At 35.7% G+C, this 16,892-nt stretch overlaps 1 protein-coding gene, 1 long non-coding RNA gene and 2 pseudogenes across 2 annotated transcripts; 1 reads left to right on the plus strand and 3 right to left on the minus strand.

Annotated features, from left to right (window-relative positions):
* Positions 1-509: 509 nt before the first annotated feature.
* Positions 510-591, minus strand: LOC145804932 (small nucleolar RNA Z102/R77; annotated as a pseudogene).
* A 315-nt stretch (positions 592-906) lies between these two features.
* LOC145804931 (small nucleolar RNA Z102/R77) lies at positions 907-991 on the minus strand (annotated as a pseudogene).
* A 7,462-nt stretch (positions 992-8,453) lies between these two features.
* Positions 8,454-9,006, plus strand: LOC145803776 (uncharacterized). Its single transcript, XM_082897116.1, has 2 exons — positions 8,454-8,500; positions 8,619-9,006. Exons 1-2 carry the CDS (start codon positions 8,454-8,456, stop codon positions 9,004-9,006), a joined length of 435 nt encoding a protein of 144 aa, XP_082753242.1.
* An 829-nt stretch (positions 9,007-9,835) lies between these two features.
* On the minus strand, positions 9,836-13,985 carry LOC114256439 (uncharacterized). The gene is made up of 3 exons (XR_014346917.1): positions 13,696-13,985; positions 10,499-10,671; positions 9,836-10,061 (listed from the first exon to the last, which is right to left on the minus strand). It is a non-coding gene; the product is annotated as an uncharacterized LOC114256439 (long non-coding RNA).
* Between the last annotated feature and the right edge of the window lie 2,907 nt (positions 13,986-16,892).

Here is a 16,892-nt window from a genome sequence, read left to right on the forward strand (position 1 = left end):
GTCAGCATGGTTTGTGCAACTACATAGACTTTCGGGTTCCTTGGATTTGGACAAAACCACACAAACCAAAATTCAAGTTGATGACTAAATATAAAAGAAAAAAATAACATTGAACAAATATAAAAACAGCAAGAAAATTTGAAAAAAAAGAAAAAAAAAAAAAGAGGAGGAGAGGTTAGCAGACCAACTGGATTCACGCCAAAAGAAATAATTAGTGCCTAACGAAACAAAGGAAATTTTTTTAAATGCTTATTGAATAAAAAAACATATCTAAATTTGATAACAACTCCAATGGTTGTGCCTCTACATTTCTAAAGGGAGATTTGCAGGTTCAAGTTTATGAAGTCGAACAGCCAATTGTGAAAACCCATCTTACTAATCCGCTAACATCATGCGGCAGGCCCAGAAAAAAAAAAAAACATATCAGCAATGTACAAACTTCCAAGAAATAATCAAAATAGTTTTGAGCCAAAAAAAACCAGTGAAAGTTTTTTTTCTAAAAATGAAGAGAATGATCAGATAGACCTAATACAAAACCAACATCCTGGTGATCAAACCAATAGGGAAACAAATCTAATCATCATCTCATTCTCTCAAGCAAATTTCTTAAGAATAAAATCTTTGCACGTTTCACAAATATTAAAATGCACAAAGTAATCGTTTGGTGTTTTTCATACAATTAGTCATGATGCAAAACAGGGATGGATCCACATCTCCAAAAATTTGAAAAACATCAAATATTATACTGAAAATTTTAAAATTATAAGGGCCCCAAACATACTTTCGCACCCCGATCCGTCCATGATGCAAAAACCAGAAATATTGCATAATATTCTAAAAAACAGAGCATTTAAGAATAAATAGAACAATGTAAAGATAAACAAACAAGATGGTGGGATTTAAAGAGAATGATCGGACAGAGCTAATACAAATGCCATCATATCGGCGATCAAACCAATAGGGAAATAAAATCATGATCATCATCTCATTCTCATGCCAACATCAGATTTCCCTCATCCAAAATCTATTATAAAACAAACAAACAGTTCTATCAATTAAAGCAGGAAACATAAAAAATAGTAACTTTCACTAAATTAATTCATAATAGAGTGAAATTATAAAATTGAAATCTTTGTATGAAAGACATCGTCGTTCTGAGTTTCAGCTTTAGAAACTGATCATTTAAGATGTAAGAAAGAAAGAGGGCATACCCTGAGTTGTCGAGAGGGTAAAGAAGATGTGGAGTGATAGCGGACCTAGTTCCAGAAATAAGAAGAGGAGTTTAGGGGTTGTATGAACTACGGCAAAGTAAGATGTATTTATAACCGATTACTAGGAGTGATCGTAAACCCCAAAGGATGACATTTGTATATGAATGCTGAGGAAAAAAACACAATTAACTCAAGTCCTATCTAATGTAAAATCTAGGAAAAAATTGAACTTCTACTGGACATTTTATTTCCCATGGTTAGCATATTCAGAGAAATGAAAGTCCTTCACCCCTCCACCGGCAAATGTGTTATTTATAGTAGTATAGAAAGCTTATTTTTAGAATGAGTTCTGCAGCATGTTCTTAAATGTTGTATTTGGTTGGGGGATTTGAGGAGGGATTTGGAAAGGGAAAGGGAAAAGGTGTGTGAAATTAGGTGAAATATAGACATGTTTTATTCACATTTCACCTACCTTTTCCATTTCTCTTTTTAAATCCCTCTCCAAATCTCCCAACCAAACACAACATAAGGGTATTGCATAATGCGACATATGCACATCTACTGGTTGTTCTATAATCGGATAATAGCACTGTCATAATGATTTTAACATTCTAAGCACCAGGTTTTTTGTGTTCTGTGATCATTAATAATTTTGATATTTAATTTTGAGGTTTGTTCATTCACAATTTCAATATTTTCTTTAATGAACAGATAAGTAGGTACTTCTCTGATCCCCAATACTATTTTCAAGTTAATGACCATTACGTAAGGAACAAATTGAAGGTTGTTCTCTTTCCATTTTCTGCACAGGGTAACTACTAATTCCACTATTTTCTTACCCTCTAGTTGGTCAATTATTTCTTCGACAGCTGTTACCATTTTCTTATTCTCATTCTTTACGCCGTGTTTGGTTGTGAGATTTGAGGATGGATTTGGAAAGAAAAAGGGAAAGGGAAAGAGAAAAGTTAGGTGAAATGTGAATAAAATATACTTATATTTCACCTAGTTTCACACATTTTTTCCCTTTTTCTTTCCAAACTTCTCGTTAAATCCCTCAACCAAACACAGCATTAGGGCCATTGGACAAGGATAACAGAGCTTGTGGGGGGAAGGCTTTCCTATAAGCCACCAATTTATGATATAAATGCTCCAGACTTGTACATTCCATTCATGGCGTTTGGTACCTATGTTGTTCTTGCTGGCTTCTCGTTAGGTCTCCATGGAAAGTAAGTAGTCGCATCACTGTAAGTTGGACATTTTTTTTAAAATAAAACCCCCTTTTTTTTCTCTCTATATTAAATGGGATCTTAAAACCAAATAAAAACGATTTGCCTTGTTTACATCCAAATCGAGCTTGGTTAGCCCCCTACATTATGCCCTATCTGTTAGCATTTACAAAATGTCGTTTGGTAACACTTACGTTTTCAATTTTCTGTTTATATTTATAAAAATGTTAAAAACTCAAATAAAAACTTGTTTGAAAATTTTTTTGATTTATAAATCAGTGGTCTTAGTTTATAAATTTGACAAAAAAATAAAAACACAAAAAATGTGTTTCCGTTTTGAGTTTTTAGTTTTTTTTTTTTTTACCACCCAACACTAGCCACCACCCGCCACCATTTTCCACCACCGTCTTCCACCACCACCACCACCACCCAACCCCCACCACCACCTGCCACCACCACTCACCACCCACCTACCACCACCACCACCACCACCACCCACCGCCCACTTCTCACCACCACCACCCACCTGCCACCCACTCGCCACCACCACCCACCCTTCACCGCCACCACCACCCACCCCTCACCACCACCACCACCACCACCACCACCACCCACCACCCACCCGCCATCCACCCGCCACAACCATCTACCGCCCGCCACCACCACCCACAACTCACCTGCCATCCACCCGCCACAACCACCCACCACCTACTTGCCACCACCACTCACCACCCACCTGCCACCACCATCCACTACCTGCCACCACCACCCACCACACTACAACAAAGGGCACAAATGGCGACTAAAAAAAAAAATTTCGTCGCTGAAAGTAGCACTTTCAGAGACTAAAATGGAATTAGTAGCCAAAAGTGAAGACTTTTGGCGACTAAAACAGTTTAGTAGCCAAATGTATAGTTATTGGCGACTAAAAATCAGTTTAGTCACCGATTATATGGGTTTTAGCGACTAAAAAAATTTTAGTAGCCAAAAGTCAAGGTTTTTGGCGACTAAAACCATTTAGTAGCCAAAAGTATAGGTTTTGGCGACTAAAAAATAGTTTGGTCACCGATTATACGTGTTTTACCTACAAAAAAAAATTCGTAGCCAAAAGTGAAGCTTTTTGGCTACTAAAAAATATTTAGTAGCTAAAAGTCAACAATTGGCGACTAAAATTCAGTTTAGTCGCCAAAAGTGAAGGTTTTCGGCCGGAATTAATTCTTTTAGCGACAAAAAAGTAATTAGTAGCCAAAAAGTATAGAATTGGCGACTAAAAAACAGCTTTAGTCACCAAAAGTGGTCTCCTATTTTTTTTAGTAAATAATTCATTTTTTACATAAATTATATTAAATAAAAATATTTATTTTTATATATATAGTTTTGTATTAATACCGGTCAATATACTATATAAATAATATATGTTGCATTTATATTCATGTGATGTCGTAGTGGCATAGTGGGGAGAGTGTGTTGGTAAAGGTTTAGAATGTGGGAGGTTGGTGGTTCGAAACTTGGGAACAGCAGAGGGTAATTTTTTTTTTTCCTGAAATATGCTTTTGGCGACTAAAATGTGTGGTCGCCAAAAGCTTGATTATTGGCGACGAAAAAGATAGTCGGCAAATGTATAAATAATAAAAAAATAATTCACTATCGGCGACTAAAAGATTGGTCGCTAAATGTATAATTTTCAAAAATGTAATTGACTATTGGCGACAAAAGCTTTGGTCGCTAAAGACTTGTTTTTTGCCGACTAAAACTTTTTTAGTCTCCAATACCTCCGGCGACCATGTATTCGCGACAAAATCGGCGACTAAAATATTTAGTTGGGGAAAGTGAAAAGTCGACTTTTGGCGACTAAAAATTTAGTCGCCAAAGGTGCTTTTTCTTGTAGTGCCACCCGCCACCGTCACCCACCGACCCACCACCACCACCTACCCACCACCCACTGTCACCACTTTCCACTACCGTCTTCTGCCGCCACTTGCCATTTCTCACTCTTTTTTATATTTTTAAAATTTTTTAAACGTTTTGTCAATTATCAAATGCGTTTGTAGTTTATGTTTTTTTAAAAATAAACAAAAACCAGTTTATAAAATTTTTGTAAATATAAACTGAAAACGTAAACGTTACCAAACACACCCAGAATTTGTTGTTTTTACCTAGCGAAATGAAGCAAGTTGACCTTTGTTCTTAGAATAGCATGGTTTCTTTGGCTCCCTATTACAGTCCTACCACAGTGTTGTATGCAAGAATAGAAGGGCATGCGTGGTGTTAGTATATTCTACTATTAGTATATATTAGTGCCTGTGCTTGCAATGATGTTAGCCTTAGCTTTAATGCATTAATAATGTTAGGTAATGATAGTGCTGCTTTCGGTTGCTTTAAGATAGTGCAGATAGTGCAGTGCATCCTTTTGTCTGTAAACTTCTCCTATATAAGCAGCCCCTCACCATTTGTAATATACACATTTAATACATCAATCATAATACATACAATTTATTCTCTCTCACTCAATTTATCTTACATGGTATCAGAGCTAGGTTAAGAACCTAGTAATTTCGTTTCACCGGCAGGCGGCAATCTCGCCTTGGCCGCCCGCTGGACAAATCCAAATTTCCTTAATTTCTTCTTTCATGGCAGATTCTTCAACAACAATTCATAGCTCGAATACAACACTTCAACAAAGATAGTCTTCTTAATACAACAAACAAACCCACTCACCAATTGCCTCACTCTTCACCTCCAATCATCGTCCCCAACAATGGGTTTCACACACACAGGATTCATAGCTCCTTTTTGCACCCAGCAGACAGCTTTGCAATTGGACCCTCTGCCCACCGTAGGTGATAGCAATACACCAAACAGCTTGCAGCTGGTTACGCTACCCCCCTGGGTTGATCATGAGGCCGCCATTGCACCAGCGTCGTATGCTCGATCGCAGTCGACGAGTTCTTGCTCAGAGAGCTCGATCGGTTCTCCGGTTTTGATCTTGTTCAGGCCTTCCACCGCCGCCACCGTCAAGAACGCCCAGCAACTCCCACAATCCCCTTGATCTTTACTCGGAGCAACAGCACCTTTGGTCCTCCAATCAACAGACTCCGGCAACTCCTCGTCACTTCGGACGACATATCTCCGGCTTAACCCCACCTTGGACTTACCTGGACCGGGCTAATGTCATGGCTGAGAGATATCTACCATAGCTCCATCCATACAAACCGATAGATGGATGAGTGGTGTTGCTTGGATGGGGTCATGGCCCACCCCATGCTCGTGGCCTGGCGTCATCTGCGACTCCGGCCGCATCACCGAGCTCCACGTCCCCGGAATGGGACTCTCGCGCCGACCCTGGGTGTGTGCATCTCCCACTTGCTGCCCTGCCGCTGCTTCCAGCCACGGCTCGCACCAGCTCCGGCCTGCACTATTCTCAGTTTCTTTTATGATGATGGTGGGGACAGAAACAGACAAAAGAGAAAACATCTTTCTCTATACCTAGTGTCGTTAGTGTTGCTTTCAACTATGTTTTTCTTTGGTCATCAAGTGGAGAATTTGAGGGTTTTTAAATTGGTAATGGAGAAGTGGGTTTGCCCCACGTCATTGGTTGAAAAGTGTGAGATAATGATGCTGTCCATGCCTTGGATAGTGGGCTACATGGGTATTCTTCTCCCACGTAAAAAAAAAGAAAAGAGCTTTGCTATGGCGTTGCTTATTGTAATTACGTATTTTAATTACGAGAGAGAAAAACCAACGGTGGAGGGTAGTGGAAGGTTGTGTCCAGATCATGATTACTTGCCTACCTACCTCTCCAGAATATCACATGCTTTGCTCTTATACACACCACTCACATGCACCCCCACTCACAGCACGCCCCTCAGCTTGTCTTCCTATAACAAATATATCTTTATAACCCATACCCAGTCGACTTTTGCACAAACCATTCTGTTCCCCACTACCTCTTTTATTTTATTTTTATTTATCACCATATTCATCATTTCATCACCATCATCATACTTTATTCGATTTCCTTCCATAACTCACAAATACAAAATTCCTCAAGTGGCGCTGCATCTATTTACCTTATCATTACAGTCCTTACATTTTTCAGTTCCACATTCCAAAAAAAATAAAAAATAAAAAATAAATAAATAAATCTTTCTACCATTTTTTACCATCTCCACTCTGTGTTGAGTCATTCCGCTCCACTTTGTCAATCCCTTTGTTTCAATCTCCAATAGGTTTCTATTTTCAAACCTATTTGAGTTTGAGGGGGGGTATTATACATATATCATGGTAAGCATGGTTATACACCACGGGAACCACCCAAGCCATCCCATGGCGCACTCCCTAAGTCGCCCCCTTGGTGCACCACCAAAGCTTCTACAACGGTCTGGCATGACCCCATAAACTGTCCCGACATTGATTCCGGTTAGCTTCTACATCGGTCTGGCATGACCCCGTAAACTGTCCCGACATTGATTCCGGTTAGCTCCTACAACGGTCTAACACGACCATACAGTGTCTTCACCAACTGTTCTGACACGACCATACAGTGTCTCCTATCTTATTTTATTTTATGTATTAGTTTATTTTCCTGTTTTATTACTCTTTCCAAACTGAAGTTGGTTTGTGCCTATCCTCCTTGAGTTTGAGGGGGACTGTTAGTGTTAATTTAGTGTAGTGATAATTTAGTGTATTATTCATAGCAACCAGTTGTCCTCCCATGTACAGTCACGACCCATTAGCCTAGACATTTGTTAGTGTACAACACTTTAGCTTTATGTTTTCAGCTTTATGCTTTCGGTGCCTCGCATCCAATGTACATCACAGGCTATTAGAAGAGAGCTAGGCTCCCTTTGTAAATTAACAAAGTATATACACATCTCATTTATTCACTTGCTCTCTCTCTCTCCACTCAAGCTGGTGAGCATGGTTATACACCATGGGAACCACTCAAGCCACCCCATGGCGCACTCCATAAGTTGTCCCCTTGGTGCACCACCAAATTCTTCTACATCGGTCCGGCATAACCCCGTAAACTGTCCCGACATTGATTCCGTTTAGCTTCTTATACATATATCATGGCGAGCATGGTTACACACCATGCGAACCACTCAAGCTGGTGAGCATGGTTATACACCATGGGAACCACTCAAGCCACCCCATGGCGCACTCCCTAAGTCGTCCCCTTGGTGCACCACCAAATTCTTCTACATCGGTTTGGCATGACCCCGTAAGCTGTCCCGACATTGATTCCGGTTAGCTTCTACAACAATGGTCTGACACGACCACACAGTGTCTGCTACATCGGTCTGGCATGACCCCGTAAACTGTCTCGACATTGATTCCGATTCGCCTCTACATCGGTCCGGCATGACCCCGTAAACTGTCCCGACATTGTCTGCTACAACGGTCCGACACGACCATACAGTGTCTCCTATCCTATTTTATTTTATTTATCAATTTATTTTCATGTTGTGTTACTCTCTCCAAACTCAAGTTGATTGGTACCTATCCTCCTTGAGTTTGAGGGGGGCTGTTAATGTACACTCCACTAATGTATACTCCACTCATGTTAGTGTATGTTGTCGGTGCTTTCGGTTGTTAGATAGATTTAAATATTATTATATGTTAGTGTTTAGCTTTAATAATTAGTGTTCCCTTACTTTAGTCTTTCGGTGGCCATTTACAGGCTACTTGATGTAACTACTCTCTTCTATAAAGGAGAGTCCTTTGAACCCTGTAAACATGACATTCAACACACATTCAATCAATCAATATATACACAATTCACTGTGCCAGTTGTTTGTTAAGCTATCTGACAAGTATTTTGAGAAGGAACATAGTTCATTATTTTTTATTTATTTTTTTGCTTCAACAAATACTGTTCCAAAGAAAGAAAAAAAGTTTGCTTTCTGTAAATGACGATTCTCCCACTTGCCATAAACTGGGGATTGCGCCAATAGTGTTAGGTGACCTCATACCTGTTGCAAAGTATGGTGATTTTTTTTTTGTTAATTCAGTGATGACAGTGTTTGGCATTCTTGCTTTTGAACTTGAGTCTTCTGTCATGTGATCTGGAATTAAATGATATTATTTTGTTCTACGTCATCTCTCTCTCTCTCTCTCTCTCTCTCTCTCTCTCTCTCAGGTGTGGTGTTTATGATATACTTCTTCATTTTGTTGGCAGGTTTAGCCCAGAAGCTCTGAATTGGCTGTTCATTAAGGGGTTGGTGGGGTGGTTCTTGCAAGTTTCCCTGTTGAAAATGTCATTGTTTTCATTGGGTAGTGGGGAGGCACCCCTGCTGGACATAGTGGCATATGCCGGGTATACTTTCACAGGTATGTGTCTGGCTGTCTTGGGAAGAATCATGTGGAGCTACTCATACTACTTTTTGATGGCGTGGGCATGCTTGTGCATGGGAATCTTCTTGGTAAAGACAATGAAGAGAGTTCTTTTTGCGGAGGTGAGGACTTATGACTCGAGCAGGCATCATTACCTCCTGCTCTTCATTGCTTTGGCTCAGTTGCCACTTTTCATTTGGCTTGGCAACATTAGTGTTAATTGGCTTTTCTAAAGTCCTATACTCTCTGGCTATGATGTTGTGAGCAAACAATTTTGTGTCTGTAAGTGTCTGCAGAGTGTTTTTTACAGGCATTTTTGTTTTGTAATTTTGGTTGATCTATTGAGTTGGTCCATTTTGATTTCTTACTCAATTTATTCGTGTGAATGCCTGGATTTAACAACCAAGTAATATTGTTCTTAGAAGTTGAAAACATCCTAAAACTACCTTGGCCAAGCTGAACTTGCCTGGTTTGCCTTCTTGGTGTATGTTGCCTTGTTTATTCACTACAAAAAAATTCACTTTTAGCAGCGGCCAAAACTATCGCTAAAAGCAAGAAAAAGCGTTGCTAAAAACTAGAAGACCTTTACCCGCGGTTGAAATAGCAGCAGCCAAACCGCCACAATAGCCCCGTCGGCATATCCTTATAGCGACGTTTTCGGCAAACGCTGGTATAGTTATTTTTTTTGCGACGTTAGATGTAGCGACGGTTACAAATGTCACTATATCTTAAATTTACCCATTACTTGATAATTTTATAGCGACGGGTAGACTGCTACTATATCATTCACTTTCGCGACGTTTTGTGAACCGCGGCTATATTTTGACTCTATGCCATCAGTTTTACACTGTCGCTATAGCCATAGAATTCTTTTTGAATTTTATTTACAGCGACAGTTATTAAAAGCGATTATAAGCTATGTTTACTATTCAATTACTAATAATATATGGCTTGAAATTTTCAATGGTTTGCTAACCATTAATAGTTGTCTCTCACTTATCCCTGCTCACATTATATATTTACAAAAGCACTATTTTATTATAATGGCTCAATACTCAATAATTGTAAAAGGTAAAAGCATTTGCATTTTCATAATCCCAAATTATCCAAAACACTTTAATTAAAAGGTTCATTACATCAGCTTGTCATACCAAAATAGATCAAATATTTCTAACAAACTAATAGCCACACCATAATCTAAAAAGTACATATAAACTTGTCACATGACAATAGTACTCAAATCGAGAAATGACGTCCATTGTTTGATGCTTCCATATTGTCTTATTTCCTGCAATAAAAATGATTGAATGAGCATAAGTATCATTTTCATGAATAGTCTATAAAAAAAATTTAGACTACAAATAATTCTCGACAAGTCTTTTTTTTTTTTTTGTGATAAGTATATGGTTTACATATCAAAAAATAAACATTACAATGAAAAAGTTCAAGATCATATTTGCATATTAAGAGAGATCAACCATTAAGAGAGAAAAGAGCAACAAATGGAGAAAAAAATACAGTAATGCGAAAGTGTGTTAAAGGTGGGTAAAGATTTAAGAAACAAATTGTTCTCAATTTGTGTAGTTTGTTCTTGTTGTTCTTTAAGCACTGCGAGATGATTTCTATGATTAGATATGGGTGAAGACATCTAAAGGGCTCAGTACATTTAAGTAAGCAACTAACAATTATTAATGTCCAGGAAATTATATCTAAATATGTGCCTACCTCGCCTCTGCTATTCCTCTTAAGTACAGAACTCTGACTAGGTTGTGAAGTTCCTCTTGGTGAGTTAAGCTGTGAAGAATTATTTTGTTGGCTAGGTTATGAAGAGCCATTTGATCGCTTGAGCTGTGACTCATTCTCAATATTGCAAGTTCGAAATCGTTTATTTGCCATATCTGTTAAACAAACAATAGATGCAATGAATCAAAAACAAAGATATTAATCAAATTAAATGAGCATTTATCATAGTATACTAAAGATATTAAAGAACATAAGCCATAGGAAAAGCTCATATACACCTCACAATATTATTTTCTTTGTCTACTTCTAAGGAGATTTCTATACAAAATGCATGGGAAGAGGAAGAGGTCTGTTACAATGGTGGATTGGGTATAAATTTAGAATCTTGAAAAGGAAAATATGGGATGTGTTGCCTTTTGCTACACTGCTGTATTTGTGGAAGGGTAAAAAAAAATTGTATGTTCTTTAATCGTTTGCACATAATCTCGTGACAATCTACTCTTCTTCATCCAACTTTTATCCATTGATAATTAACTAAATTAAAGCACCATGAAACAAAATAAAAAGTTAAATATATTATATAAAGAGTTATCTATACTAACATAAAAAAGCACTACACAATTTAGTTTAGGTACACAAGATAAAGTTATCTATGATTGGCTGATTCAAAACCATTGAAACAAGCTAATTAGATAAGGGAAAAGTTATATGCTCAAACAAGACAAGTAGGGGAAATTTTATGATATGCCTGCTAGATGTAAATTTTGTAATTTGAAAAAGAGGCTAGTTGTACATTTGAAATGTTAAGGAAGATAAAAAAATGTTGAAGACATTAAGCTCTAAATTCTAATTATATAATCATAAAAAAATCGAAAAAAAGAATATGATTTAGAATTGCAGAAATCTAACTTCTAAAGCAAATAGACCTAACCTTACTTAATAGGGCCATTTATTTATTTATTTATTGTGTGTGTGTATTTTTACTATTAAAAACATGTATAGTTCTTATTTGAAGGGATCCTGTCTTTAGAACGCTCCCTTTCTTTTTGTTATTGCTCTAAAAAAATTATTGTGAATCTATGAAACAGTCCAGCTGGTGGCCAGAACTTTTATATTCACATTTAGTTGGTCAATCCAAATCAAATGACTCACCAGCTGGATTTGGAGAATTTCTTTGGAGATTTTTTTTTTTTTTTCCTTATAGAGTGAAATATAAATATATTTGGTAGGAACCAAGGAAAGTATGGAATTGCTTGCCTCTTCAAGTAAACAGAGCCAGTGGGTTCAATCCAGGCCTATCTTCTATTTGGTCATACTTTTATTTGTATATTTTATTTTTTGGGTTTTTGGGCAAGGTTGTGATTTTGGATTTGGGTATTAGCAGTGGATTGACCCTCATTTATCACGTTGATTTTTCCATTAAAATTCAATTTGGTTTTAATTGTCTGTAATAACCTTAGCATCACTTCACCTTTAGAAAGAAAAGAAGAAAAAGATAATTAAATAAAAGAGAAAACATACTGTCAGCTTTCAATATAAATGTGTGTGATAGATCAAAATTTTTGAGTTTCTTCACAAGATGTGTGCAATTTGGATCCATTTTTCTAGAGCCCTACTGAAGCACTGATATGTAAGAAGTTGAAGTGGTCAATTGGAACACTCCAGTTCTATCTAAAAAACATAGATAATGGTTTCTGACTGTAACTTAATGTTTAAATCATTGTGTAACCATCCCCATGCGTACTCAGTTTTTTGGTAGATGTCATTTGAAACTGTTATTTTTTTTCTACCTCTGGTCTGCTATAAATGACAAATCCATTAAATGGGTTTAAGTTTGCTAGTTAATTAGTTTATAGGCATCATGCTTCATTTGGTAGGAAAGACTGAGGAAGGAAAGGGGATAGGTAAAGAGAAATTTCCTTTGTAGGGAAAGGTGGAGAGGGAGTGCAATAAATCCAATCTGCATATAAAAAGTGGAAAAAGTTAAAAAAAGGGGACCGACCAAATACACTGTAATGTGGCGGGAAAAATAGAAAGGAAACAATGGAACTTTGTATTGTGGGTTTTAGTGGCTTCCTCTTTGCCTTGTCCATCCCTCATTCTCAAAGGATTCATGGTTTATGCGAGGTTTCCTTTTTTTTGTTTTCCTGGATGCATCTTTTCTGCATCATTTTTGGTGGTGTCATATACGAGTATGTTTAGTAGGCCTGATCCATGTGCTGATAAAGCAGAAAATTTGATAAAAGTTTTGGGGTCTCTAGTATATTTCATCTTGATTTGGCTTATTATGTCTTGTAAAAAAATGCTAGTATAGATATGGATTTGATCTTTGAACTTACTCCATATGGTATACTTTACTCCATATTAAAAAAGTCACATTTTTTATAAATGTGATTAACTAGTATTTATTATTGGCAAAATGTTCTCCTAGATGGATGAAGCACGTACAGTATAATCTATGAGAAGTTAGCAAAAGATTTTTCAAACCATGTCCTATATTATTATAGCAACAATAAAATGGCCACTTACAATGCAATGTTAGTAGGTGTATGTCCTCATGGAGGCATTTGGCCACGATTTGGAAATGAGATGTAGTAGTTACTATCTTGTTAAGTGATGCAATCCATAAAAGGCTCAATGTGAAGTAAATTTACAAAAGAGATAAATTTTGAAATTGGAATGATTCCCAGGAAAAAAAAAAAAAAAAACAGAACAAACCAATAAACAAAAAGGTAGGCACTATTACTCCATTGTGACATTTCATCAAATATCTAGCATACATAATGATTCCTCAAGCATGAGACTTTACCGTGTATCATCAACAACAATCCATTCACTTCACTAATTATATTGGTTAAAATATGAATATCTTAGATGATCAAATATATGTGTGTGTATGTGTGAATATAATAATCAAAACACATATCATGTTAATCAATCAATTTTCCAAATTATTTTCCCAAATCAAAATCATTCAAGATGTTCATGAAATCCTTCAAAGTAGAGAAGTTTTGGAGATATTAGAAGCAATGCATGGAATGGCAAGTATCTCATCTTAACAATGGATTCCATGGACTTAAACTTGTCCGAAGACAATAGAAGAAAGAGAGAGGGGTAGAGAGCGAGAGACCAGAAGACAGAGGGGGATAGAGAAAGAAAAACAGAGAGAGTAGGCTGACCTTGAAATCACAGCGGTGCTATAGCTTGACGTCGTCATCGTACGTCGCGGTGGAGGATGAACGAAGGCTCTGATACTTGCAGGAGAGAAGTGTTGATAGACTAGGGCACAAATTGTAATCCAGGATAGTTGAACGGTTTTTATTTTTATTTTTTGGGACTGAAATTGATCTGATATGTTATTTACGCAAAAAAAAAAAAAAAAAAAAAAATTCGAACTTGAAAAAAAATCTAATTTGGAGCGAATTTTTTGTTTTATTTGGCGGCCATTATTTTGCTTGGTTTTTGTAACAGTTGAGGTCTAACCATTGCTAAAAATATATATATGGCAGCGTTTTAGAAAGAAAATGCTACTAAAAATTTTATTTTTAGTTGCGGTCAATAACAGCTACAATAGCCTATTTATAGCAGCATTTTCCAGACCACTGCGATAAAAAACGCTGCTAAAACTTGATTTTCCTGTAGTGATTTTTTTCAATTAATATTTTTTTGAAAAAACTTTTTAGTGGGCTTTTAGACTAGAGATTCTTAAAATAAATAAAAATAAAATGAATGTTTAGTATTTTTTTTTTTTTAATAATTGGGGAATTTTCTTGATTATATTCAATAAAATATCTAATTATGGAATTTCAAAAATATGCATTCCCACTAATTCCTCACATACTATCGGGGTCAAACTCAATCTGAACCTGGGAACCCATCTAATTATGGTCACTTGAAATCTGTCCAATTTATAAATGAATTTAAATGGGTTGCATTTTGTGAATCTAAATATAAAATGGATTGGATATGGATATTCATTTATTGGTACCAACACATCTACCCAATGAGCCGAATTAATTTGGCAATTAGATTAAAAGATTGTACCTGTTTTTTACACGATATTCATTTATAAATGACTTTTTTCAATTACATTAACTCTATTTTTTACACGTTTTTTTTAAAAAAAAAAGTCAAAAAAATTGATTTTTAACCTACAACTTAAAATAAGCTAAATAGATTATATTGATTGAGTTAATTTGTTCAAATCGTGTATCAAAGTCTCACTTATTAATGGACAGGTATAAATTGAATTATTATAATACACAATCCATTTTAGTTGAGCATCTCTAAGGGAGGAGGCAAAAGGGCATTTTAAGGCATTTTTACTAGTGCATATAGTTTTCTCCTCCTCTAAGGAGGTCTGCATTACAAGAGGTAGAATACTCATTTTGATTTTGGCTCCCCACAACTAACTAGTCCTCATTGATGGGCGAAAGGATTTCCTCTATTTGCTGCCATCTGCTTGCTCCCTCTATCGTTGTTGGGCTTGCTCCAGCTCATTTGAAAATATTTTTTTTTAAAATAATTTAATATAAAAATAATTTAATTATATATTTTTTAAAAAAATATTTATAACTGTAAGGTCAATATGCATCATGTCATAAAAATATTATTTATTAATTTATCTATGTTTATAGTATTTTTTAAAAAAAATTAGTAAAATTAATTTGATTAATTAACTAAATAAAAAATATAATTACTAGTTAAGAAAAATAAAAATGATACTTTAGAGTTGCTCTAACAAACACCAACTCTATTTGGGAAGATAACACAACATGGTTGTCACGACCCGCTCCCCGTATTCAATGGTTAAGTATCGTGATGGCCAGTAACTGAAATTATCTCCGGTTAAATCTTAAACAAATCAATAAACGTGAACGGAAGTAAAATTTAAATGAGGGTACCAAAATAATCATCGGAACTTCTATTTTTATTACAAAATATATTGACCAAAAAGGCTGATATTTACATAGAAAAATATCAAAAAAGTGCTGTGTGTGTCTAATCCGCAGCCTCGCATCTTTCCAAAAGCTATTTCTGAATTGTATTGTTTCTTAAAAATTGGTAAACAACTATAAGCACTTGGCAGGAACTTCTATTTTTATTACAAAATATATTGACCAAAAAGGCCGATATTTACATAGAAAAATATCATAAAAGTGCTGTGTGTGTCTAATCCGCAGCCTCGCATCTTTCCAAAAGCTATTTCTGAATTGTATTGTTTCTTAAAAATTGGTAAACAACTATAAGCACTTAGCAGAGGGAGAAATATTATACCAAAAGTATAACGGATACAAATAATCATGGATAGTTAATTAGGTCAAAACATTTAAGATAACTTAGTCGGAACAAATAATCATTTAAGTATCAAAACTGCGATTATGTAAGTAAATAATCATAACCACGGTGCAGAACAGAACAGAAGTCACTGAAGTGACAGTCAGAACAGAGGTATGGACTCAAGAGGTGACTCGTACAGACTATAGAGATGGCTCCCACAATAGTGTAGCACTTATCTCCGCACAGAATAGAGGTACGAATTTAAGAGGTGGCTCATACGGACTATAGAGGTGACTCCAATAATAGTGTAGCACTTATCTCTGCATAGCACTTTACTCCACACAGAATAGAGGTCAATGGATCCATGACAGAGGACCACAAAGTGGTCAAACAGAGGTCAATAGTTATTTAAGTCTCCCAAAGCGTGAGACTCCCGTGGTGGTACTTACAAAATATAATTGTTTATAAGGTCAAAATCAAATATTCTTTAAAATATAAACAAATATATCAATGGATTTCATTTTAGCAAATAAGATTCAGAAAATAATTCACGTAATCAAATTATTAACATAGTTTATAATAATTTGTAAAACATAATTTCTATAAAATAAATAATGATATATCAAAACATACATAAAATATATTATAATAACTCAAGATATAATATAATTCACTTTAATTTTAATACCTTACTCTCTATTTTCACTGCCAAAACCATTTCAACTTGCATTATTTTTTCTTCCTTTCTTTCTTTCCTTTCTTTCACTCTTCTTTCTTTCTCTCATTTCTTTCTTTCTTTCCTTTTCCTTTCTTTTCCTTTTCTTTCTTTTTCTCTCGCCGAGGTGAACCCGCTTCTCCTACCATTCTCTCGCCAACACGTGGCCAGCCCAAATCATTTGGCAAATTCGTTCATTAATTTATAGATTTATACTTGTCTTTTAATAAATATTTAAAATAATTATATTTTGACCTAATATTTTAATATAATTATATAAATTAATTAATTATTAATTAAATTACACTCTATTATATATCACTTAAAAATTAATTATTTATTTTAGTACCACAACTATTATTATTATTATTATTATTTTGA

This window comes from Camellia sinensis, chromosome 12 (assembly GCF_055761805.1).
Source record: "Camellia sinensis isolate YWXY chromosome 12, ASM5576180v1, whole genome shotgun sequence".
NCBI lineage: Eukaryota > Viridiplantae > Streptophyta > Magnoliopsida > Ericales > Theaceae > Camellia > Camellia sinensis.

Coding starts and splice junctions, on each gene's coding strand:
- LOC145803776 (XM_082897116.1), top strand. CDS start 8,454: ATGACAGTGTTTGGCATTCTTGCTTTTGAACTTGAGTCTTCTGTCAT. Junction 8,501..8,618: donor GAACTTGAGTCTTCTGTCAT/GTGATCTGGAAT, acceptor TTTTGTTGGCAG/GTTTAGCCCAGAAGCTCTGA.